We start from the raw sequence: 25,817 nt of genomic DNA, 5'->3' as shown, positions 1-25,817 counted from the left end.
TGAGGCCCTTTTGGGTCCCCAGGACTTTTAGTGTATTATTTTTAAATACATTGCTCAAAAAATAATAATGATTTAAGATCAACGTTGTTATGAATTATTGATGTATTTAAGGCTCACATTACTTCACAAAAAATCAATGGTTTCTTTTACAAAAGTACATACAAAATCAATTATTTAAAACATGTTTTTAATTGGCGGATAGATCTGAAGTCGATGTAAAGATTTTTGCATTAAAGTAAAAAAAATATATATATATATATTCTGAACACTTTTGTGTGTGAGGCCTTTTTAGGTCCCCAAGACCTTTAGTGTATGTTTTCTAAAACTGTCATTGCTAAAAAAAAACAAAAAATAATGAATCAAAATCAATGTTGTTATGAGTTATTGACCTGCTTAAGGCTCACATGACTTCACATTCTGAACACTTTTGTGTGTAGGGTCCTTTTAAGTCCCCAAGACCTTTAATGCTATTTTTGTTTACTGTCATTACTCAAAAAAACAATAATAAATCAAAATCAATGGTGTTATGAATTATTGACCTATGTAAGACTCACATTACTTCAGATCAAATATTCCACTTTGAAGTATTTTTAGGGGGGACATGTTACATATGTTGTGGGTTTGCCATGTAAAGATCAAGGGTGTCTTTTACAAAGTATAAACAAAAATAAATTATTAAAAAAAAAAAAAATTAAATTGGTGAATATATCTGAAGTTGATTTTTGCATTGAAATAAAAATACTTATTCTGAACACTTTTGTGTGTGAGGTCCTTTTGGGTCCCCAGGATCTTTAGTGTATTCTTTTTAAACTATCATTGCTAAGAAATATAATAATGAAACAAAATCAATGTTGTTATGAATTATTGACCTACTTAAGGCTCACATTACTTCACATTCTGAACACTTTTGTGTGTGAGGTCTTTTTGGGTCCCCAGGACCTTTAGTGTATTTTTTTAAACTTTCATTGCTAAAAAATATAATAATGAAACAAAATCAATGTTTTTATGAATTATTGACCTATATAAGGCTCACATTAATTCACATTTTGAACACTTTTGTCTATTAGGTCCTTTTGGGTCCCCAATACCTTTAGTGTATTCTTTTTAATCTGTCATTGCTAAAAAAAAAGATAATAATGAAACAAAATCAATGTTGTTATGAATTATTGACCTATATAAGGCTCACATTAATTCACATTTTGAACACTTTTATGTATGAGGTCCTTTTGGGTCCCCAGTACCTTTATTGTATTCTTTTAAACTGTCATTGCTAAACAAAAGATATTAATGAAACAAAATCAATGTTGTTATGAATTATTGACCTATATAAAGCTCACATTAATTCACATTTTGAACGCTTTTGTGTGTGAGGTCCTGTTGGGTCCCCAGGACCTTTAGTGTATTTTTTTAAACTGTCATTGCTAAAAAATATGATAATGAAACAAAATCAATGATGTTATGAATTACTGACCTACTTAAGGCTCACATTACTTCACATTCTGAACACTTTTGTGTGTGAGGTCCTTTTGGGTCCCCGGGACCTTTAGTGTATTTTTTTAAACTGTCATTGCTAAAAAATATAATAATGCAACAAAATCAAAGTTCTTATGAATTATTGACCTATATAAGGCTCACATTAATTCACATTTTGAACACTTTTGTCTATTAGGTCCTTTTGGGTCCCCAATACCTTTAGTGTATTCTTTTTAATCTGTCATTGCTAAAAAAAAAAAAGATAATAATGAAACAAAATCAATGTTGTTATGAATTATTGACCTATATAAGGCTCACATTAATTCACATTTTGAACACTTTTGGGTATGAGGTCCTTTTGGGTCCCCAGTACCTTTATTGTATTCTTTTAAACTGTCATTGCTAAACAAAAGATAATAATGAAACAAAATCAATGTTGTTATGAATTATTGACCCATATAAAGCTCACATTAATTCACATTTTGAACACTTTTGTGTATGAGGTCCTTTTGGGTCCCCAGGACATTTAGTGTATTTTTTTAAACTGTCATTGCTAAAAAAAAAAAAAGATAATGATGAAACACAATCAATATTGTTATGAATTATTGACTTACTTAAAGCTCACACTACTTCACATTCTGAACACTTTTGTGTATGAGGTCCTTTTGGGTCCCCAGGACCTTTAGTGTATTTTTTTAAACTGTTATTGCTAAAAAATATGATAATGAAACAAAATCAATGTTGTTATGAATTATTGACCCATATAAGTCTCACATTAATTCACATTTGGAACACTTTTGTGTATGAGGTCCTTTCGGGTCCCCAGGACCTTTAGTGTATTTTTTTAAACTGTCATTGCTAAAAAAGATATTAATGAAACAAAATCAATGTTGTTATGAATTATTGACCTACTTAAGGCTCACATTACTTCACATTCTGAACACTTTTGTGTATGAGGTCCTTTTGGGTCCCCAGTACCTTTATTGTATTATTTTAAACTGTCATTGCTAAACAAAATATACTAATGAAACAAAATCAATGTTGTTATGAATTATTGACCCATATAAATCTCACATTAATTCACATTTTGAACACTTTTGTGTATGAGGTCCTTTTGGGTCCCCAATACCTTTATTATATTCTTTTAAACTGTCATTGCTAAACAAAAGATAATAATGAAACAAAATCAATGTTGTTATGAATTATTGACCTACTTAAGGCTCACATTAATTCACATTTCGAACACTTTTGTGTATGAGGTCCTTTTGGGTCCCCAGGACCTTTAGTGCATTTTTTTAAACTGCCATTGCTAAAACAAAGATAATAATGAAACAAAATCAAAGTTGTTATGAATTATTGACCTACTTAAGGCTCACATTACTTCACATTCTGAACACTTTTGTGTATGAGGTCCTTTTGGGTCCCCAGTACCTTTATTGTATTATTTTAAACTGTCATTGCTAAACAAAATATACTAATGAAACAAAATCAATGTTGTTATGAATTATTGACCCATATAAATCTCACATTTTGAACACTTTTGTGTATGAGGTCCTTTTGGGTCCCCAGGACCTTTAGTGTATTTTTTTAAACTGTTATTGCTAAAAAAATATGATAATGAAACAAAATCAATGTTGTTATGAATTATTGACCCATATAAGTCTCACATTAATTCACATTTGGAACACTTTTGTGTATGAGGTCCTTTCGGGTCCCCAGGACCTTTAGTGTATTTTTTTAAACTGTCATTGCTAAAAAAGATATTAATGAAACAAAATCAATGTTGTTATGAATTATTGACCTACTTAAGGCTCACATTAATTCACATTTTGAACACTTTTGTGTATGAGGTCCTTTTGGGTCCCCAGGAGCTTTAGTGTATTTTTTTAAACTGTCATTGCTAAAAAAGATATTAATGAAACGAAATCAATGTTGTTATGAATTATTGACCTACTTAAGGCTCACATTACTTTACATTCTGAAGACTTTTGTGTGTGAGGTCCTTTTAGGTCCCCAGGACCTTTAGTGTATTTTTTTAAACTGTCATTGCTAAAAAAATATCATAATGAAACAAAATCAATGTTGTTATGAATTATTGACCTACTTAAGGCTCACATTAATTCACATTTTGAACACTTTTGTGTATGAGGTCCTTTTGGGTCCCCAGGACTTTTAGTTTATCTTTTTAAACTATCATTGCTAAAAAAATATAATAATGAAACAAAATCAATGTTGTTATGAATTATTGACCTACTTAAGGCTCACATTACCTCACATTCTGAACACTTTTGTGGTGAGGTCCTTTTGGGTCCCGAGGACCTTTAGTGTATTTTTTTAAACTGTCATTGCTAAATATAAATATAATAATGAAACAAAATCAATGTTATTATGAATTATTGAGCAATATAAGGCTCACATTAATTCACATTTTGAACACTTTTGTGTATGAGGTCCTTTTGGGTCCCCAGGACATTTACTGTATTTTTTTTAAACTGTCATTGCTAAAAAAATATCATAATGAAACAAAATCAATGTTGTTATGAATTATTGACCTATTTAATGCTCACATTAATTCACATTTCGAACACTTTTTTTGTATGAGGTCCTTTTGGGTCCCTAGGACCTTTAGTGTATTTTTTCAAACTGTCATTGCTAAAACAAAAATAATAATGAAACAAAATCAAAGTTGTTATGAATTATTGACCTACTTAAGGCTCACATTACATCACATTCTGAACACTTTTGTGTGTAAGGTCATTTTGGGTCCCCAAGACCTTTAGTGTATTTTTTCAAACTATCATTGCTAAAAAATATAATAATGAAACAAAATCAATGTTGTTATGAATTATTGACCTATTTAATGCTCACATTAATTCACATTCTGAACACTTGTGTGTGTGAGGTCCTTTTTGGGTCCCCAGGACCTTTAGTGTATTTTTTTTAAACTATCATTGCTAAAAAAAGATAATAATGAAACACAAATCAATGTTGTTATGAATTATTGACCTATATAAGGCTCACATTAATTCACATTTTGAACACTTTTGTGTATGAGGTCCTTTCGGGTCCCCAGGAGCTTTAGTGTATTTTTTTAAACTGTCATTGCTAAAAAAGATATTAATGAAACAAAATCAATGTTGTTATGAATTATTGACCTACTTAAGGCTCACATTACTTCACATTCTGAACACTTTTGTGTGTGAGGTCCTTTTGGGTCCCCAGGACTTTCAGTGTATTTTTTTAAACTGTCATTGCTAAAAAAAAATATAATAATGAAACAAAATCAATGTTGTTATGAATTATTGACCTACCTAAGGCTCACATTACTTCACATTCTGAACACTTGTGTGTGTGAGGTCCATTTGGGTCCCCAGGATATTTAGTGTATTCTTTTTAAACTGTCATTGCTAAAAAAAAATATAATAATGAAACAAAATCAATGTTGTTATGAATTATTGACCTATATAAGGCTCACATGAATTCACATTTTGAACACTTTTGTGTATGAGGTCCTTTTGGGTCCCCAGGACTTTTAGTGTATTTTTTTAAACTATCATTGCTAAAAAAAAATATAATAATGAAACAAAAATCAATGTTGTTATGAATTATTGACCTACTTAAGGCTCACATTACCTCACATTCTGAACACTTTTGTGGTGAGGTCCTTTTGGGTCCCGAGGACATTTAGTGTATTTTTTTAAACTGTCATTGCTAAAAAAAATATGATAATGAAACAAAATCAATGTTATTATGAATTATTGACCAATATAAGGCTCACATTAATTCACATTTTGAACACTTTTGTGTATGAGGTCCTTTTGGGTCCCCAGGACATTTAGTGTATTTTTTTTAAACTGTCATTGCTAAAAAATATATTAATGAAACAACATCAATGTTGTTATGAATTATTGACCTACTTAAGGCTCACATTAATTCACATTTCAAACACTTTTGAGTATGAGGTCCTTTTGGGTCCCCAGGACCTTTAGTGTATTTTTTTAAACTGTCATTGCTAAAAAAAATATGATAATGAAACAAAATCAATGTTGTTATGAATTTTTGACTTACTTAAGGCTCATATTACTTCACATTCTGAACGCTTTTGTGTATGAGGTCCTTTTGGGTCCCCAGGACCTTTAGTGTATTCTTTTTAAACTTTCATTGCTAAAAAAGATAATAATGAAACACAAATCAATGTTGTTATGAATTATTGACCTATTTAATGCTCACATTAATTCCCATTTTGAACACTTTTGTGTGTGAGGTCCTTTTGGGTCCCCAAGACCTTTAGTGTATTTGTTTAAACTGTCATTGCTAAAAAAAAATATATAATAATGAAACAAAATCAATGTTGTAATGAATTATTGACCTAATTAAGGCTCACATTACTTCACATTCTGAATACTTGTGTGTGTGTGTGAAGTCCTTTTGGGTCCCTAAGACCTTTAGTGTATTGTTTTTTAAACTATCATTGCTAAAAAAGATAATAATGAAACACAAATCAATGTTGTTATGAATTATTGACCTATTTAATGCTCACATTAATTCACATTTTGAACACTTTTGTGTGTGAGGTCCTGTTGGGTCCCCAAGACCTTTAGTGTATTTTTTTTAATTTTTCATTGCTCAAAAAATAATCCTGAATCAAATTTTGGATTTTTTTTCCTTAAAATGTTGTGGGTGTGGCTTACATACCAGTATGGAAAATGTGGTAGATATAACACAGTTAAACGTAGCGCGTTACAACCTAACTGGAGCATGTGTGTGACGTGTGTGCATGCAACGATTGTGTGAGTTTGCATGTTCAACATCGCCACTAAAAAGTTCAACATTCACATCACAAACATGAAAGAAATCCCCATAAACAGAAGAGTTTGACACATTCCACGTCCATAATGACGCGGGCATCGGCAAGTTCACCAACATCCACGTCACGGGAACAGTACGACTACGTAAAAGCATGTTTTGTCGTGTCCGTGACCTTAAAGCCCGACTCTTTCATGTAGCTGAAAAGATGCACAAGTTCATCTCTAAAGATGACGGATGGATGCCTGGTGAGCACGCAGGCCGCAAGTGTCCGTAAGTTGACTTTAGCACTTTTGGCCGAAAAGATTACACGTTGCCGAGTTTGCAAGCCACCAAAACAACATCAATGTTTTGATTTGACGGCGGCGGAGGAGCCGCTGATAGAAGGCGAGTTGACTTTAATAGTGAGGGCGTACTTCGCACAAATGTAAGAAAAACACCACTGGCTGGCTTATGTTGCCATTAGTGGTTGAACAGAACTTATATATAAATATGTCTGTATTTTTCACCATTACTAATTATATCGCATACAAATTGTTCTCCCTTCAAAGAGAGTCAAGGTTAGCGAGCCACATCGTATCGTTCTCTATTTTACGTCATGAAATGAAATACTTTGATGATTATAATATATAGGGGGATCCGGATTTAATCAGTCCGAAGTAGGCAAAAAGCAAGTGTGCGTCCAACATGTGCGATACAAGCAGTCCTGCAGAGTGTTTACTTGTGTGTGATATCATGGGCGATACAGCAGTCCTGCAGAGTGTTTACTTGTGTGTGATATCATGTGCAATACAAGCAGTCGTGCAGCGTTTTTACCTGTGTGTGATATCATGTGCGATACAAGCAGTCCTCCTGCAGCGCGTTTACTATGTGTGTGATATAATCTGCATTACAAGCAGTCCTGCAGGGTGTTTAGTTGTGTGTGATATTGTGTGCAATACAAGCAGTCCTGCAGAGTGTTTACTTGTGTGTGATATCATGTGCAATATAAGCAGTCCTGCAGCGTGTTTACTTGTGTGTGATATCATGTGCGATACAAGCAGTCCTGCAGCGTTTTTACGTGGGTGTGATAACATGTGCGATACAAGCAGTCCCACAAAGTGTTTACCTGTGTGTGATATCATGTGAGATACAAGCAGTCCTCTCGCAGCGTGTTTGCTTGTGTGTGATATAATCTGCGATACAAGAAGTCCTGCAGCGTGTTTAATTGTGTGTGATATCATGTGCGATACAAACAGTCCTGCAAAGTGTTTACCTGTGTGTGATATCATGTGCGATACAAGCAGTCCTGCAAAGTGTTTACCAGTGTGTGATATCATGTGCGAAACAGCAGTCCTGCAGCGTTTTTACTTGTGTGTGATATCATGTGCAATACAGCAATCCTGCAGCGTTTTTACGTGGGTGTGATATCATTTGCGATACAAGCAGTCCCACAAAGTGTTTACCTGTGTGTGATATCATTTGAGATACAAGCAGTCATCTTGCAGCGTGTTTGCTTGTGTGTGATATAATCTGCAATACAAGCAGTCCTGCAGCGTGTTTAATTGTGTGTGATATCATGTGTGATACAAACAGTCCTGCAAAGTGTTTACCTGTGTGTGATATCATGTGCGATACAAGCAGTCCTGCAGCGTGTTTACTTGTGTTTGTGATATCATGTGTGATACAGCAGTCCTGCCACGTTTTTACGTGTGTGTGTGATATCATGTGCGATACAAGCAGTCCTGCAGCGTGTTTAATTGTGTGTGATATCATGTGCCATACAAACAGTCCTGCAGAGTGTTTACTTGTGTGCCATATCATGTGCGATACAAGCAGTCCCCCTGCAGCGCGTTTACTTGTGTGTGATATCATCTGCGATACAAGCAGTCCTGCAGCGTGTTTACCTGTGTGTGATATCATGTGAAATACAAGCAGTCTTCCTGCAGCGTGTTTACTTGTGTGTGATATCATGTGCAATACAAGCAGTCCTGCAAAGTGTTTACCTGTGTGTGATGTCATGTGCGATGCAAGCAGTCCTGCAGCGTGTTTACTTGTGTGTGATATCATGTGCAATACAGCAGTCCTGCAGCGTGTTTACGTGTGTGCGATATAATGTGCAATACAAGCAGTCCTGCAGAGTGTTTACTTGTGTGTGACATCATGTGCAATACAAGCTGTCCTGCAAAGTGTTTACCTGGGTGTGATATCATGTGCGATACAGCAGTCCTGCAGCGTGTTTACTTGTGTGTGATATCATGTGAGATACAAGCAGTCCTGCAGAGTGTTTACTTGTGTGTGACATCATGTGCAATACAAACAGTCATGCAAAGTGTTTACCTGTGTGTGATATCATGTAAGATACAAGCAGTCCTCCTGCAGCCTGTTTACTTGTGTGTGATATCATGTACGATACAAGCAGTCCTGCAGCATTTTTACCTGTGTGTGATATCATCTGCGATACAAGCAGTCATGCATTGTGTTTAATTGTGTGTGATATCATCTGCGATACAAGCAGTCCTGCAGGGTGTTTAATTGTGTGTAATATTGTGTGCGATACATCAGTCCTGCAGAGTGTTTACTTATGTGTGATATCATGTGCAATACAAGCAGTCCTGCAGCATGTTTACTTGTGTGTATGATATCATGTGCGATACAGCAGTTCTGCAGCGTTTTTACCTGTGTGTGATATCATGTTTGATACAAGCAGTCCTGCAAAGTGTTTATGTGTGTGTGATATCATGTGAGATACAAGCAGTCCTCCTGCAGCGTGTTTACTTGTGTGTGATATCATGTGCGATACAAGCAGTCCTGCAGCGTCTTTACTTGTGTCTGTGATATCATGTGCGATACAGCAGTCCAACAGCGTGTTTACGTGTGTGTGTAACATCATGTGCAATACAAGCAGTCCTGCAAAGTTTTTTCCGCGACTAATATATGGAAAAAAACAATGTTTTCTTCTGAATACTTGTGGGTTGGGCTTATATACACCAAATAAATACTGTTAATTCCGGACAATTAGTCTCAACTTTTTTCCTAAAGTTTGAACCCTGCGGCCTATAAGACGGTGCGGCTAATTTATGGATTTGTCTTCGCTGAAGGCGATAACAATTCGTTTTTTAAAAAACCCTAAAATCAAGCAATGTGTAAATAACTAATTTCACAACACACATGTATGTATGTATGTATATATATATATATATATATATATATATATATATATATATATATATATATATATATATATATATATATATATATATATATATATATATATATATCTGCGACTTATAGTCCGCTGCGACTAATATATGGAAACAAATATGTTTTCTTCTGAATACTTGTGGGTTGGGCTTATATACAACAAATAAATACCGTAAATTCCAGACAATTAGTCGCAACCTTTTTCCTAAACTTTGAACCCTGTGGCCTATAAGACGGTGCGCTAATTTATGGATTTTTCTTTGCTGAAGGCGCTAACAAAAAGTTTTTTTTTAAAAACCCTAAAAACAAACAATGTGTAAATAACTAATTTCACAACACACATGTATTTATATATATATATATATATATATATATATATATATATATATATATATATATATATATATATATATATATATATATATATATATATATATATCTGCGACTTATAGTCCGCTGCGACTAATATATGGAAACAATAGTGTTTTCTTCTGAATACTTGTGGGTTGGGCTTATATACAACAAATAAAAACTTTAATTCCAGACAATTAGTCACTACTTTTTTTTCCTAAACTTTGAACCCTGCGGCTTATAAGACGGTGTAGCTAATTTATAGATTTTTCTTCGCTGAAGGCGATAACAAAAAGTTTTTTTAAAAACTCTAAAAACAAACAATGTGTAAATTACTAATTTCACAACACACACACACACACACACACATATATATATATATATATATATATATATATATATATATATATATATATATATATATATATATATATATATATATATATATATATATATATATATATATGTATGTATGTGTGGGAAAAAATCACAAGACTATTTCATCTCTACAGGCCTGTTTCATGAGGGGGGGTACCCTCAATCGTCAGGAGATTTTAATGGGAGCATTCGCATACCATAGTTTATATAGGGCACAGAGTGGGTGGGTACAGGCTGGCCTAGGGGCGTGGTGATTGGCTCATGTGTTACCTAGGAGGTGTTTCCGTCTATGGCGGCATGCTGTTACAATTTCGCTGCGCTTGTTGAGGGATGACAGGTCTGGACGGTAAATAATAAACAGTTTCTCTTTCAAGCATAGGTTGCATCTTTTATTACCACTATTGTAAGGTGTGCTGGATGCAAGAATTTGCCATGTTATTGAATATTCAACATTATTGTCTTTGAGGTCCCAAATGTGTTTGCTGAGTTCTGTGGTATTTCGCAGGTTTTTGTTCCTGAAAGAAGCCTTGTGATTGTTCCATCTGTTTTTGAATTCTCCCTCGGTTAATCCTGAAGGCGATAACAAAAAGTTTTTTTTAAAAACCCTAAAAACAAACAATGTGTAACTAACTAATTTCACAACACACATGTATGTATATTTTTATATATATATATATATATATATATGTATATCTGCGACTTATAGTCCATTGTGACTAATATATGGAAAAAATAAGGTTTTCTTCGGAATACTCATGGCTTATAAACACCAAATAAATACCGTAAATTCCAGACAATTAGTCACTACTTTTTCCTAAACTTTGAACCCTGCGGCCTATAAGACGGTGTAGCTAATTTATAGATTTTCCTTCGCTGAAGGCGATAACAAAAAGTTTTTTTTAAAAACCCTAAAAACAAACAATGTGTAACTAACTAATTTCACAACACACATGTATGTATATTTTTATATATATATATATATATATATATATATCTGCGACTTATAGTCCGCTGCGACTAATATATGGAAAAAATAATGTTTTCTTCTGAATACTTGTGGGTTGGGCTTATATACAACAAATAAATACCGTCAATTCCGGACAATTAGTCACTACTTTTTTTCCTAAACTTTGAACCCTGCGGCCTATAAGACGGTGTAGCTAATTTATAGATTTTTCTTCGCTGAAGGCGATAACAAAAAGTTTTTTTTAAAAACCCTAAAAACAAACAATGTGTAAATAACTAATTTCACAACACACATGTATATATATATATATATATATATATATATATATATATATATATATATATATATATATATATATATATATATATATATATATATATATGCGACTTATAGTCCGCTGCGACTAATATATGGAAAAAATAATGTTTTCTTCCGAATACTTGTGGGTTGGGCTTATATACAACAAATAAATACCGTAAATTCCAGACAATTAGTCACTACTTTTTTCCTAAACTTTGAACCCTGCGGCTTATAAGACGGTGTAGCTAATTTATAGATTTTTCTTCGCTGGAGGCGATAACAAAAAGTTTTTTTAAAAACTCTAAAAACAAACAATGTGTAAATTACTAATTTCACAACACACACACACACACACACACACACACACACACACATATATATATATATATATATATATATATATATATATATATATATATATATATATATATATATATATATATATATATATATATATATATATATATATATATATATCTGCGACTTATAGTCCGCTGCGACTAATATATGGAAAAAATAATGTTTTCTTCCGAATACTTGTGGGTTGGGCTTATATACAACAAATAAATACCGTAAATTCCAGACAATTAGTCACTACTTTTTTTCCTAAACTTTGAACCCTGCGGCCTATAAGACGGTGTAGCTAATTTATAGATTTTCCTTCGCTGAAGGCAATAACAAAAAGTTTTTTTTAAAAACCCTAAAAACAAACAATGTGTAAATAACTAATTTCACAACACACATGTATATATATATATATATATATATAAATATATCTGCGACTTATAGTCCGCTGTGACTAATATATGGAAACAATAGTGTTTTCTTCTGAATACTTGTGGGTTGGGCTTATATACAACAAATAAAAACTGTAAATTCCAGACAATTTGTCACTACTTTTTTTTCCTAAACTTTGAACCCTGCGGCTTATAAGACGGTGTAGCTAATTTATAGATTTTTCTTCGCTGAAGGCGATAAAAAGTTTTTTTAAAAACTCTAAAAACAAACAATGTGTAAATTACTAATTTCACAACACATATGTATATATATATATATATATATATATATATATATATATATATATATATATATATATATATATATATATATATATATATATATGCGACTTATAGTCCGTTGCGACTAATATATGGAAAACATTGTTTTCTTCTGGTTACTCGTGGGTTGGGCTTATGTACACCAAATAAATACCGTCAATTCCGGACAATTAGTCACTACTTTTTTTCCTGAACTTTAAACCCTGCGGCCTATAAGACGGTGCGGCTATTTTATAGAATTGTATTCGCTGAAGGCGCTAACAAAAACTTTTTTTTTTTAAAACCCTAAAAACAAGCAATGTGTAAATAAATAATTCCTCAACATACGACTTATATCCGCTGCGACTAATATATGGAAAAAATAATGTTCTCTTCGGAATACTCGTGGGTTGGTCAACATAGGTGAAGGCGACGTGATAATAAGAAGCAGGGGTGCCGAAAAGGGGGGGTAAAGGAGACGGATTCTAGGGGCCCATGATGGAGGGGGGCCCAGAGAGGCCCCTAACGATGATGAAATGATGAAATTATAATACAGAAAAAATAATGACACTGTGTTGGGGGCCCTGTAAAGATTATTTTCATGGGGCCCAAAATCCCTCGCCCCTGATAAGAAGTACCTGTGTCCTGAAAAATGTCGGGAGGCAAAACTACTGTGTGTAGTGTGAGGGCAACAGGGATGCTTGGTGGCTCACAGCCATGACGGGGCTGCTGGGGGAGAAACAGTCTTTATTCTAAGGAGGGGAGGGACGAGAGAGAGAGAGAGAGAGAGAGAGAGAGAGAGAGAGAGAGAGAGAGAGAGAGAGAGAGAGAGAGAGAGAGAGAGAGAGAGAGAGAGAGAGAGAGAGGTGTGTGCAAGTAGCGCACACGTCTCACTATCAAGTGGATCCATCAGAGAAAAACAAGTCCGTGGAAGTCTTCTTGTGCCACCGACTCTAACGTGGAAGTTGATCCCACTAAAAGAACTCACCGGGCGGACGCGGGCCACCCAGCCGCCATGGCGCGCGATGCAGCCGGCGGCGGACACCTCCAGGAGTCGGTCCTCCTCCTCCTCCTCGCGGTTCTGCTCGAGCGGACGGGAGTCGCTGAATCCGTCTTGGCACTGAGTTAAAAGCAAAAAAAAAAAAAAAAAAAAAAAGGCAAAGAAAAAAAGAAAGTAAGGATTATAAAGGCAATTATGCTGCGGCGAGGGTCGATCGGAAGCTGCGGGCACCAGCGGCACCAGGCAGACCTTCATTCCGCATGATCCTGCCCGGGGGAAGGAGACCGAGAGGCGGGCGAAAAGTTGGACGCAGTCGCGGCTTGGAGGACGGATAAGGACTCGGCAAAGGTACCGTTTTTTTTTTTTTTTTTTTTTTTTTTTTAGTTATTATCAGGCATTTATGATCGGTTTTAAAATCAAAATTGTTCTTATGAAGTCAATCTAATTTTTATTTTATTTTTTAATGTTTCATTTTATTTCACATGACTGATCCTTTAAAGTCCCAATGCTTAATCTGCCGGAAAAAAATAAATAAAAAAATTAATATATATATAAATATATATATATTTTTTTAATATATATATTTTTTTAATTATTTACCAGATTATCCCTCTTTTCAAATGTCCCATCCCCACCAGGCACCCTTTGAAGTGGACCCGATGCCGCCTCTGAAATGGCGAACTTTTAATTGCGTTTCTCCCCGCAAATCCGCCCCTAATCCGATTGTCCTGGCCGCGTATCGCAGTGTTCATCGGGGCGGCGAGGGAAATGTGCTAAGCAACCCTAAGAAAAGGAGGTACAAAAAAAAAAAAAAAAAAAAAAAGGGGGGGAAGGGTTTGACATTTTTTGCCACCCTTTAATCGAAAAATCCCCAATTTGACAAAATGCCTTTTCGGGATCGCAACACTAAAAAAAATAGGAATAATAATAAAATGGTGCACGAGTGCTGCCTCCTGTGGTTGCTTACTCCCTCCACGGCTGATTTGATTACATTTAGCTCTTTTCAATTTAGAAAAGTAGATCACAGATGTGTGTGGGATGATTGGTGGTCCGAGCAGTCTTCCGGTGGATTGAAACATGTCAAAATTTGCTGCTGATATTTATTAGAAAAACTTCCCAATTGGATCGCATGCGCCATAACGCGACATTCCTCTATTAATTTGCCTCATACTTCCCTTAATTGTGTGTTATCCATCATTGACTGGAAGGACATAATATACATATATACATACATACACACACATATATGGATATATTGTACACTCTTCAGGCATATAGGGGATGCTTGATGGCTCGTAAAACTTAGAATAATGGATTTGAGGTCCGACGGTAACGCGGTGGCCTTGTGCTTTGCTAGGAACCTTCCCGCCGTGAAAAATAGCCCGCCTTTGATCATTTATCGCAGGTGGGGAGACTAAATTATTTTGCAATCCCATTTCCTTTGACAGCTCGTGTATGTCACCGCAGGTGAAGCTCATATGCGAAGTGTGTGTGTGTGTGCTTTTTGTTATCCTCCTTTTGTTTGCTCTTCACCTGCAAGTCCACAGTCTTAACGCTCCAGTTTGATGAGTGTGCAACAATAATAATGAGACTAATAATAATCCTCAAGTCCCCTTAGGCTACTGGCAAAACATCCACTCTGTTTACTGTAAACATGTGTGTGTGTGTGTGCCTTTGTGTTTGTTTACGCAGACAAAAATATGGTTCTGTATTTTTTATGTACGTATACAATTAGCACAGGTAGGGATCGAACAGTGTTCATAATAATTGTTAAACCGTTAATTGATAACCACACTTTGGTCAACTGTGCTAAAGAAGCAAGTTATAGTGGCTAGTTAGTTATCTTAAACGCTAACATGAATACAATCTGATGAACATTTCATAGTTTTAATTTGTAAATTGTAACCGTTAATTAAATAACCATACTTTGATCAACTTTATTGAAGAAGCAAGCTAGCACGTTAGTGTAATGAACATTTCATATCAGGTCTATTGTGACCAAAATGATCCCGATCTTTTGGTATGTGCACAAAAAGTGCTAAACATCCACTGAAATTTTTTAATCAAGTTTTATTTTCGAAAATAATGCTTGCTTCTCAAGAGCCATATGTGTTTTCCTGAATGTTTAAGAATGTTTATCTTATTTAGTTGGAATTTGTAAAGATTTGAAAGTGTTTTAAAATGGAAGAAGGACATTTATTAGTCTTGTATTCATGTTAGAATGCAAGCTAGGTAGCTAGCCGGCCATTAGCACGTGAAATGAGCGCTATTGCCGGTTCGTAAGTGTACCAAAGTATGTTTATCGATCACGGTTTTGTGGTAACACTCAAAACAGTGTTAACGTTTTAAACCGTTAATTAATAACCACACTTTGATCAATTTTACTGTAGAAGCAAGCTAGCGCGCTAATGACTGGGTAGTTAGCTTAAATGCTAACATGAAAAAGTACTTAAATACACACTGAAATCTTTCAATCAAGTTTTATTTTCAAAAATAAAATACTTTTTTGACAGAAGAAACATTGAATATTGTTCTTGCTTCTCAAGTATGAGTTTTGTATTCAAGTTAGAATTCAAGCTAGCTAGCTTAGCAGGCTAGTTTGAGCCTACGTGAAATGAGCACTATCGCCGGTTCGTGAGTGTATTAAAGTGTGTTCATCGATCACGGTTTTGCGGCAATACAACAGTGTTAGCGTTCGAAACCGTTAATTAATAACCACACTTTGATAAATTTTACTGAAGAAGCAAGCTAGCACGTTAGTCGCTGGTTCGTTAGCTTCAACGCTAACGTGAATACAAGAGACTATGAATGTAATGAACATTTCATATCACGTTTTTTGTGACCAAAATGATCGCGGTCTTTTGGTATGTGCACAAAAAGTGCTAAACATCCACTGAAATCTTTGAATCAAGTTTTATTTTCGAAAATAATGCTTGCTTTTCAAGAGCCATATGTGTTTTCCTGAATGTTTAAGAATGTTTATCTTATTTAGTTTGAATTTGTAAAGATTTGAAAGTGTTTTAAAATGGAGGAGGGACGTTTATGAGTCTTGTATTCATGTTAGAATGCAAGCTAGGTAGCTAGCCGGCCATTAGCACGTGAAATGAGCGCTATTGCCGGTTCGTAAGTGTATCAAAGTGTGTTTATCGATCACAGTTTTACGGTAACACTCAAAACAGTGTCAACGTTTTAAACCGTTAATTAATAACCACACTTTGATCAATTTTACTGTAGAAGCAAGCTAGCGCGCTAATGACTGGGTAGTTAGCTTAAACGCTAACATGAAAAAGTACTTAAATACACACTGAAATCTTTCAATCAAGTTTTATTTTCAAAAATAAAATACTTCTTTGGCAGAAGAAACATTGAATATTGTTCTTGCTTCTCAAGTATGAGTTTTGTATTCAAGTTAGAATTCAAGCTAGCTAGCTTAGCAGGCTAGTTTGAGCCTACGTGAAATGAGCACTATCGCCGGTTCGTGAGTGTATTACAGTGTGTTTATCGATCACGGTTTTGCGGCAATACAACAGTGTTAACGTTCGAAACCGTTAATTAATAACCACACTTTGATAAATTTTACTGAAGAAGCAAGCTAGCACGTTAGTGGCTGGTTCGTTAGCTTAAACGCTAACGTGAATACAAGAGACTATTGATGTAATGAACATTTCATATCATGTTTATTGTGACCAAAATGATCGCGGTCTTTTGGTATGTGCACAAAAAGTGCTAAACATCCACTGAAATCTTTGAATCAAGTTTTATTTTCGAAAATAATGCTTGCTTCTCAAGAGCCATATGTGTTTTCCTGAATGTTTAAGAATGTTTATCTTATTTAGTTGGAATTTGTAAAGATTTGAAAGTGTTTTAAAATGGAGGAGGGACGTTTATGAGTCTTGTATTCATGTTAGAATGCAAGCTAGGTAGCTAGCCGGCCATTAACACGTGAAATGAGCGCTATTGCCGGTTCGTAAGTGTATCAAAGTTTGTTTATCGATCACGATTTTACGGTAACACTCAAAACAGTGTCAACGTTTTAAACCGTTAATTAATAACCACACTTTGATCAATTTTACTGTAGAAGCAAGCTAGCGCGCTAATGACTGGGTAGTTAGCTTAAACGCTAACATGAAAAAGTACTTAAATACACACTTAAATCTTTCAATCAAGTTTTATTTTTTTTTTTTAAATACTTTTTTGACAGAAGAAACATTGAATATTGTTCTTGCTTCTCAAGTATGAGTTTTGTATTCAAGTTAGAATTCAAGCTAGCTAGCTTAGCAGGCTAGTTTGAGCCTACGTGAAATGAGCACTATCGCCGGTTCGTGAGTGTATTAAAGTGTGCTTATCGATCACGGTTTTGCGGTAATGCAACAGTCTTAACGTTCGAAACTGTTAATTAATAACCACACGTTGATACATTTTACTGAAGAAGCAAGCTAGCACGCTAGTGGCTGATTAGTTAGCTTAAACACTAACGTGAATACAAGAGACTATTGATGTAATGAACATTTCATATCACGTTTATTGTGACCAAAATGATCGCGGTCTTTTGGTATGTGCACAAAAAGTGCTAAACATCCACTGAAATCTTTGAATCAAGTTTTATTTTCGAAAATAATGCTTGCTTCTCAAGAGCCATATGTGTTTTCCTGAATGTTTAAGAATGTTTATCTTATTTAGTTGGAATTTGTAAAGATTTGAAAGTGTTTTAAAATGGAAGAAGGACATTTATTAGTCTTGTATTCATGTTAGAATGCAAGCTAGGTAGCTAGCCGGCCATTAGCACGTGAAATGAGCGCTATTGCCGGTTCGTAAGTGTATCAAAGTTTGTTTATCGATCACGGTTTTACGGTAACACTCAAAACAGTGTCAACGTTTTAAACCGTTAATTAATAACCACACTTTGATCAATTTTACTGTAGAAGCAAGCTAGCGCGCTAATGACTGGGTAGTTAGCTTAAACGCTAACATGAAAAAGTACTTAAATACACACTGAAATCTTTCAATCAAGTTTTATTTTCAAAAATAAAATACTTTTTTGGCAGAAGAATCATTGAATATTGTTCTTGCTTCTCAAGTATGAGTTTTGTATTCAAGTTAGAATTCAAGCTAGCTAGCTTAGCAGGCTAGTTTGAGCCTACGTGAAATGAGCACTATCGGCGGTTCGTGAGTGTATTAAAGTGTGCTTATCGATCACGGTTTTGCGGTAATACAACAGTGTTAACGTTCGAAACCGTTAATTAATAACCACACTTTGATACATTTTACTGAAGAAGCAAGCTAGCACACTAGTGGCTGGTTCGTTAGCTTAAACGCTAACATGAATACAAGAGACTATTGATGTATTGAACATTTCATATCACGTTTATTGTGACCAAAATGATCGCGGCCTTTTGGTATGTGCACAAAAAGTGCTAAACATCCACTGAAATCTTTGAATCAAGTTTTATTTTCGAAAATAATGCTTGCTTCTCAAGAGCCATATGTGTTTTCCTGAATGTTTAAGTATGTTTATCTTATTTAGTTGGAATTTGTAAAGATTTGAAAGTGTTTTAAAATGGAAGGACGTTTATGAGTTTTGTATTCATGTTAGATTTCAAGCTAGGTAGCTAGCCGGCCATTAGCAGGCTAGTTCGAGCCTACGTGAAATGAGCGCTATCGCCGGTTCATAAGTGTATCAAAGTATTTTTATCGATCACAGTTTTGTGGTAACACTCAAAACAGTGTTAACGTTCAAAACCGTTAATTAATAACCACACTTTGATCAATTTTACTGAAGAAGCAAGCTAGCGCGCTAATGACTGGGTAGTTAGCTTTAACGCTAACATAAAAAAGTACTTAAATACACACTGAAATCTTTCAATCAAGTTTTATTTTCGAAAATAAAATACTTTCTTGGAAGAAGAATCATTGAATATTGTTCTTGCTTCTCAAGAGCACATCGAACACAGGATCTTCGTATTGTGAGGCACATGCACTAACCCCTGTTCCACCATGCTGCCTATGTGTAAATATGTTTATCTTACGTAGTTTTAATTTGTAAAGATTTTAGAGCGTTTTAAAATGGAGGAAATACGTTTATGATTCTTTTATTCATGTTGGCATTCAAGCTAGTTAGCCAGCCATTAGCAGGCGAGCCTGCGCCTCGGTGAAATGAGCACTATCGCCGGTTCGTGAGTATCAAAGTGCGTTTATCGATAACGGTTTTGCGCTAACACTCACAACAGTGTTAACATTTTAAACCGTTAATTAATAACCACACGTTGATCAACTTTACTGAAGAAGCAAGCTAGCATGCTAATGACCAGGTAGCTAGTTTAAACGCTAACATGAACACAAGAGACTATGGATGTAATGAACATTTTATATCACGTTTATTGAGACCAAAATTATCGTGGTATTTTGGTATGTGCACAAAAAGTACTTATACACACACTAAAATCTTAATTTAGTTAATTTAAAAAATAAAATACTTTCTTGACAAATGAAACATCGACGATTGTTCTTGCTTCTTAAGAGCCATTTTGAGTGTTTAAATATGTTTTTCTTCTTTAGTTTTAATTTGTAAAGATTTTAGAGTGTTTTTAAATCGGGAAAATCGTTAATGAGACTTTTTTTTAATGTTAGCATTCAAGCTAGCTAGCCGGCCGAGTTTGCGCCTCCATGAAATGAGCACTATCGCCGGCTCGTGAGTGTATCAAAGTGCGTTTATCGATCACGGCTTTGCGATCATTTTATGTAAAAGTGTAATACTAACCATCTGGGGTTAACCGTTTATCGTTAAATCCTTAAGTCTTTCCCCATACCCAAATCCAACGGGAGGTGTCTACAACAGGAAGTGAACCCGAGTGACGTCACAATCGTCACTCGTTTTGCTTTAATCTTTTTAAAAAAAAACCTCTAAAACAGGGGTGTTAAACTCATTTTAGATCGGGGGCCACATAGAGAAAAATCGACTCCCAAGTGGGCCGGACTGGTAAAATGGAACATTCAATTTTATGTGGTGGAATGTCCGAATCTTAAACAGCAACACAAGTGAATTTAGTACAAAAGTTGTATTTACCCATAATCAAATGGTACAAGGTTGGATTGAATTGCCATGCACACAGACAACGTCCTCCGGAGACGTTGGATGAATCGAGAATCATGCGAATCATACATAAACTTGGTCTACTTGGCCATTTATGTGTTTCCCTCGTGTGTCAAGGTCCAGTTGTTTTGGACCTGTTAGTTCTGCAACATCCCTGAATCCCTTAGTCATAATAAACAATCAAAACCTATTGTACAATGGTTAGGCCGACCATATGTTCAACTCTAACCAACATATGCTCCTTCAATGGTACAGAATAGAAAAATGACAAACGAGCAGACATTCCACTACTGACGTGTCTTTCTTAATACTTTTCAACCTCGCTGCCTGTCTGACTTTGACAGACACAAAATATGGTACAAAAGGTCAGAAATTGCACCACATACCCCCCTTCCAGGGTTTTAGAACCCTGGAAGGGTTTCTGACCTAGGCCATTTCCTTAAAAAAATATCTACCACAGATAGAGGCAAAACCCCCAATGTTGTTATGCGGGGCGAAAATTCCTCTATGACCCTCACTGAGCGATCGCTGTTATCAGCCTGCAGCAAAACCATATCACAGAACACAATTAGTGGCCTCACCTTTGATTTAATAAAAATAAAGACAACTTGAGATTGATTGAGTTTTCTTTGTTTAAAAAATTATGTTGTTGTTGTTGTTGTTGTTTTTTACACTTACATGTTGTGGTTAAAAGTATTCTATCTTTATTTGTCTTTATTTATATTTTCTGAATAAATTATGTGATAACGTTCATAAATCAACTTATCGGTGTTCATTTTCAATCTATCAAGATAAAAAAATAATACCAAAATCAAGAAGTTTGCTCATTTTCCTCGACTGATGTGATAACATCATGTGGTTTATTTTATACATATGTAGCATCATCTACAAATAATTGCTATTGCGACATCTAGTGGACACATTCAGAACAGCAGTTTCTTTCATTCAAAAATCCATCCATCCATCCATCCATCCATTTTCTACCGCTTATTCCCTTTGGGGTCGCGGGGAGCGTTGGAGCCTATCTCAGCTACAATCGGGCGGAAGGCGGGGTACACCCTGGACAAGTCGCCACCTCATCGCAGGGCCAACACAGATAGACAGACAACATTCACACTCACATCCACACACTAGGGCCAATTTAGTGTTGCCAATCAACTTATCCCCAGGTGCATGTCTTTGGAGGTGGGAGGAAGCCGGAGTACCCGGAGGGAACCCACGCAGTCACGGGGAGGACATGCAAACTCCACACAGAAAGATCCCGAGCCCAGGATTGAACCCAAGACTACTCAGGACCTTCGTATTGTGAGGCAGATGCACTAACCCCTCTGCCACCGTGAAATGTCAGGTTAATTTTTATACTTAGCAAACTCGGATAAAACCTGTTCGCGGGCCTGATCCGGCCCTCGGGCCCTACATTTGACACCCCTGCTCTAAAACCTTGACAGATTTAAAACTGAGGAAGAAGACAAGCGGTGGAAAAGGGATGGAAGCACATTATTATGGCTTAGCCAGAAGGAAAGTCTATGGTTAAAAGATTTCAGTGTGTATTTGAGCACATTCGACAATACCGCGATATGAAATGCTCCAAATCGCTAAATCCCTAGTCGGAAAACACGCTGATATTTTCAGTTAAGCTCGGCAGTATCTCGGAAAATCCAAGTGTGTGTGTGCTGTTGTTGATTCCCTCCCTTGATGGAGTGCGAAAGGGACAAAAGCCCCCTTTATGTCTGTGATACCGGATGTGCTCGAGCGGTTCTGAATATTTATCAGACGCTTTAAGTTTCTTCTCCAATCAGTCAGTGTGCGCGAGTTGACATCAGCGGCGAGCAATGTGATTGTCACCCGTGCCTTTTCTCTTCTGCATCATGAGCGAGCGAGTGTGTGTGTGTGTGTGTGTGTGTGTGGTAGAATGAGCGACGGTTGGTATGCGTGTGTGCACATGCTTGTCAAACAGAGAGAGGAAGAACCGGGGGGCAAAAACGAGAAAAGAGAGAACAGGCCACCCTGAAAATACTCGCATTTTCTTTGTTTTCCCACAGGTCTCTGGTTCCAAATGCCACCCTCCTTGGACTCTGCCCCAGTGGGGGAACGGCAGCGGTGTGTGACGGACAGGCGAGCAGAGCCTGCGGCGGCTTCAGACCGGTCCCGGAGCAACCAGTGAAGAAGCCCTGCCTCGGTCTGACGTCCCGGCACGGATGGAGTTGCTCAAAGGACTGACCAATGAGACCACTGATCGTCATTCGAGGACTACAGGATTACATCCGCATTTTCCCCGTCGTTTCAAAGTAACCGACATTACCGAACGCTCCCTGGTGGACTTTTTTTTTTCTAAGTTTGGTATTTGGTGGTTTTAGCCATCATTGCCAATTTGATTCACTCGGCCACAGTTCTTTTTTTATTGTTGGGTTTCCCGGTTTCCGCTTTTTTTTTGTTCCACTATGGAGTTTCTGGCCGGACCCTGGAATAAGGATTGGACTTCATTCTTGCAGTTTTGGTTGACTGTGATCCTAAGCCTTCAAACACAATTCAGCCCAGGTGCCTCGTGTCCGGACGAGTGTCGTTGTGACAAGTTATTTGTGTACTGCAATGAACGCAGCCTGACATCAGTGCCTCTGGGTGTACAGGAGGGCTACACTGTGCTCTACCTGCACAACAACCAGATTAACAATGCTGGCTTCCCCCTCGAACTTCACAATCTGGCTTCCGTGGAGACTGTGTATCTCTATGGCAACCAGCTGGATGAGTTTCCTATCAATCTGCCCAAAAACACCAGAGTACTGCATCTCCAGGAGAACAATATTCAAACAATCTCCAGGGCAGCGCTAGCACAGCTGACTCGTTTAGAGGAGTTGCACCTTGATGATAACTCCATCTCCACAGTGGGGGTGGAAGAAGGGGCCTTTAGGGAGGCACTGAGCCTCAAACTCCTCTTCCTCACCAAGAACCACTTAAGCAGTGTTCCCATCGGCCTCCCAGAGGACCTTAAGGAGCTGCGATTGGACGAGAATAGAATCGCCGTCATCGCAGAGGAGGCCTTCCAGAATGTGACCCGTCTGCAGCGCCTCCTGCTGGACGGGAACCTGCTGACGGACGAGGGCATCGCACCAGGGACCTTCCAGGGGCTGGCCAGCCTCCGTGAGCTGGCGCTGGCCCGCAACTCCCTCACGTTCCCCCCTCCCCTTTTACCGAGCCAGTCGCTGGTCAAGCTGAGCCTGCAGGAGAACCAGATCGACCAGATCCCAGTGGCGGCTTTTGCCGACCTCAACAGGCTGGAGAGGTTGGACATTTCCAGCAACCAACTTCAGACGCTGACGCAGGGTGTGTTTGACGGCCTGTCCAGCTTGAGGCATCTCATGGTGCGGAATAACCCGTGGCGCTGCGATTGCGCGGTGAAATGGGTGGTGGTGTGGCTCAAGTCGTTGCCTTCCGCCATAAACGCCAGAGGGTTCGTGTGTCAGAGTCCGGACAGGGTGCGCGGCATGGCGATCCGAGAGCTCACGTTGGATATCATTGAATGCCCGGTCGACGCCGAGCAACCGTCGTGGCCTACCATTCGCTCCACGCCTCCTCCGCCGCCCACCACCACCCCTCTCACCACCATGATCTCCACTCTTTCAACCACATCCATTCCGGACTACTTAGACTCACCTTCCCCACCCTTACCCCCGATCTATAACAATCCTCCCGGGCCCCTTCCTCCTTACGAGGACCCCCTTCAAATCTCCTTCCACGTGGTCAACTCCACCAGCATCGACGTAAGCTGGGCTTCCTATTTCACCGTCACAGCCTACAAAGTCACCTGGGTCAAAAGGGGCCAAAGCCAAATAAACGAAGGGATGCAGGAGCGGACGGTGAGCGGCGTCCAACGGCACACCAGCCTCGCCGATCTGGAACCCCGGTCCGTGTACCGGATTTGTGTGCATGTTCTGGACACCCATAACTCCTACAGACCTGGAGAGGATACAATATGCTCTGAGGCCAGGACCAAGGCAGCCTCTCCGACTAAGTCTCCCGGTTCGGGGCAAACGCCAAAGGAGAGCGTTAACTCCACGTTGTTAATGGCCGGCATCATCGGCGGGGCGGTGCTGGTCATCTTGGTCACGCTCCTCAGCCTGTTTTGCTGGCACATGCACAGGAAGAGCCGGTCGGCTTCGGCAAAGTGGAAATACAACCGCGGCCGCAGAAAAGACGACTACTGCGAGGCCGGGACCAAGAAGGATAACTCCATTCTCGAGATGACTGAAACCAGCTTCCAGATAGTGGCGCTGAACAACGAGCAGCTGCTCAAGGGCGATTTCCGCATCCAGCCCATCTACACGCCCAACGGGGGGATCGGATTTAGAGACTGTCATCTCAGTAACAACAGCTTGGCCTACTGCAAGAGCAGCAACGTGCCCAGTACCGAGTTTAGCCACACGTGACGATGCGGCACTCCCACAAACTGGAGATGACAAATACAAACAATACACACGCTGTTTGTGTAGACTACAACAGAAACGCTTACAAAATCATAGTAAAATATTAACTGTACTATATATATATATATATACATATATATATATATATACATATATATATATTTCCAAGTTCTGTCAATGATGTAATTTATACTGTGGATAATAACGTGGGGATCTCTGCTATCTTTTTTATTCATAGGAAAAAACGAGATCCAAGTGTTTTGGCCTTTTTTTATTTTTATTTTTTTTCTTAAAAACAGCAGGGTTTCGAAAGTTGTTTTAATGCTCATTATCGTACATAAACACACGATTTGTACAATCACGGCACTTCCGGGGGTGTAGCTTCTGACAAACGCTGTCAGCCTCGGAACACTTTGCTAACCACAGAAGCAAAAAAAATAAATAATAAAATAAAAATAAAATGCGTTTTAATTTTTAGCAAAACAGCTGATGGCAGCACTTTGGAAAGAGCACGGCTGGTGGAATGTTGGATAAAACTGCACTATTTAGAGAAAAAAAAAATATCCATGTTAGCAATACTTGTAACGATATCAAAAATCGTGACCAAAATGATCACGTTCATTATTATTATTATTATCCCGATACTGTTGAATGTCCTCATAAAGTACACACACTAACAATCTTTATCTTTTAACCTTTTTTCATTTGTAAAGTTTTTCCACGCATTTTTACCGATAAGAGGTAGAATTCGGATTCACAATCGATTCTCCATTCAACAGAATTCTTCTTTATAAGCGGGGGTGCTGAAAAA

General features: G+C 37.3%; 1 protein-coding gene across 1 annotated transcript; it reads left to right on the top strand.

Moving 5' to 3' along the window:
- Positions 1–13,359: 13,359 nt before the first annotated feature.
- Positions 13,360–25,478, top strand: flrt2 (fibronectin leucine rich transmembrane protein 2). The gene is made up of 2 exons (XM_061987009.2): positions 13,360–13,843; positions 22,628–25,478. Exon 2 carries the CDS (start codon positions 23,027–23,029, stop codon positions 25,007–25,009), a length of 1,983 nt encoding a protein of 660 aa, XP_061842993.2. The 5' UTR covers positions 13,360–13,843; positions 22,628–23,026; the 3' UTR covers positions 25,010–25,478.
- Positions 25,479–25,817: the final 339 nt, after the last annotated feature.

This window comes from Nerophis lumbriciformis, linkage group LG26, assembly GCF_033978685.3.
Source record: "Nerophis lumbriciformis linkage group LG26, RoL_Nlum_v2.1, whole genome shotgun sequence".
NCBI lineage: Eukaryota > Metazoa > Chordata > Actinopteri > Syngnathiformes > Syngnathidae > Nerophis > Nerophis lumbriciformis.
This window is presented reverse-complemented; position numbering and strand designations above follow the sequence as displayed.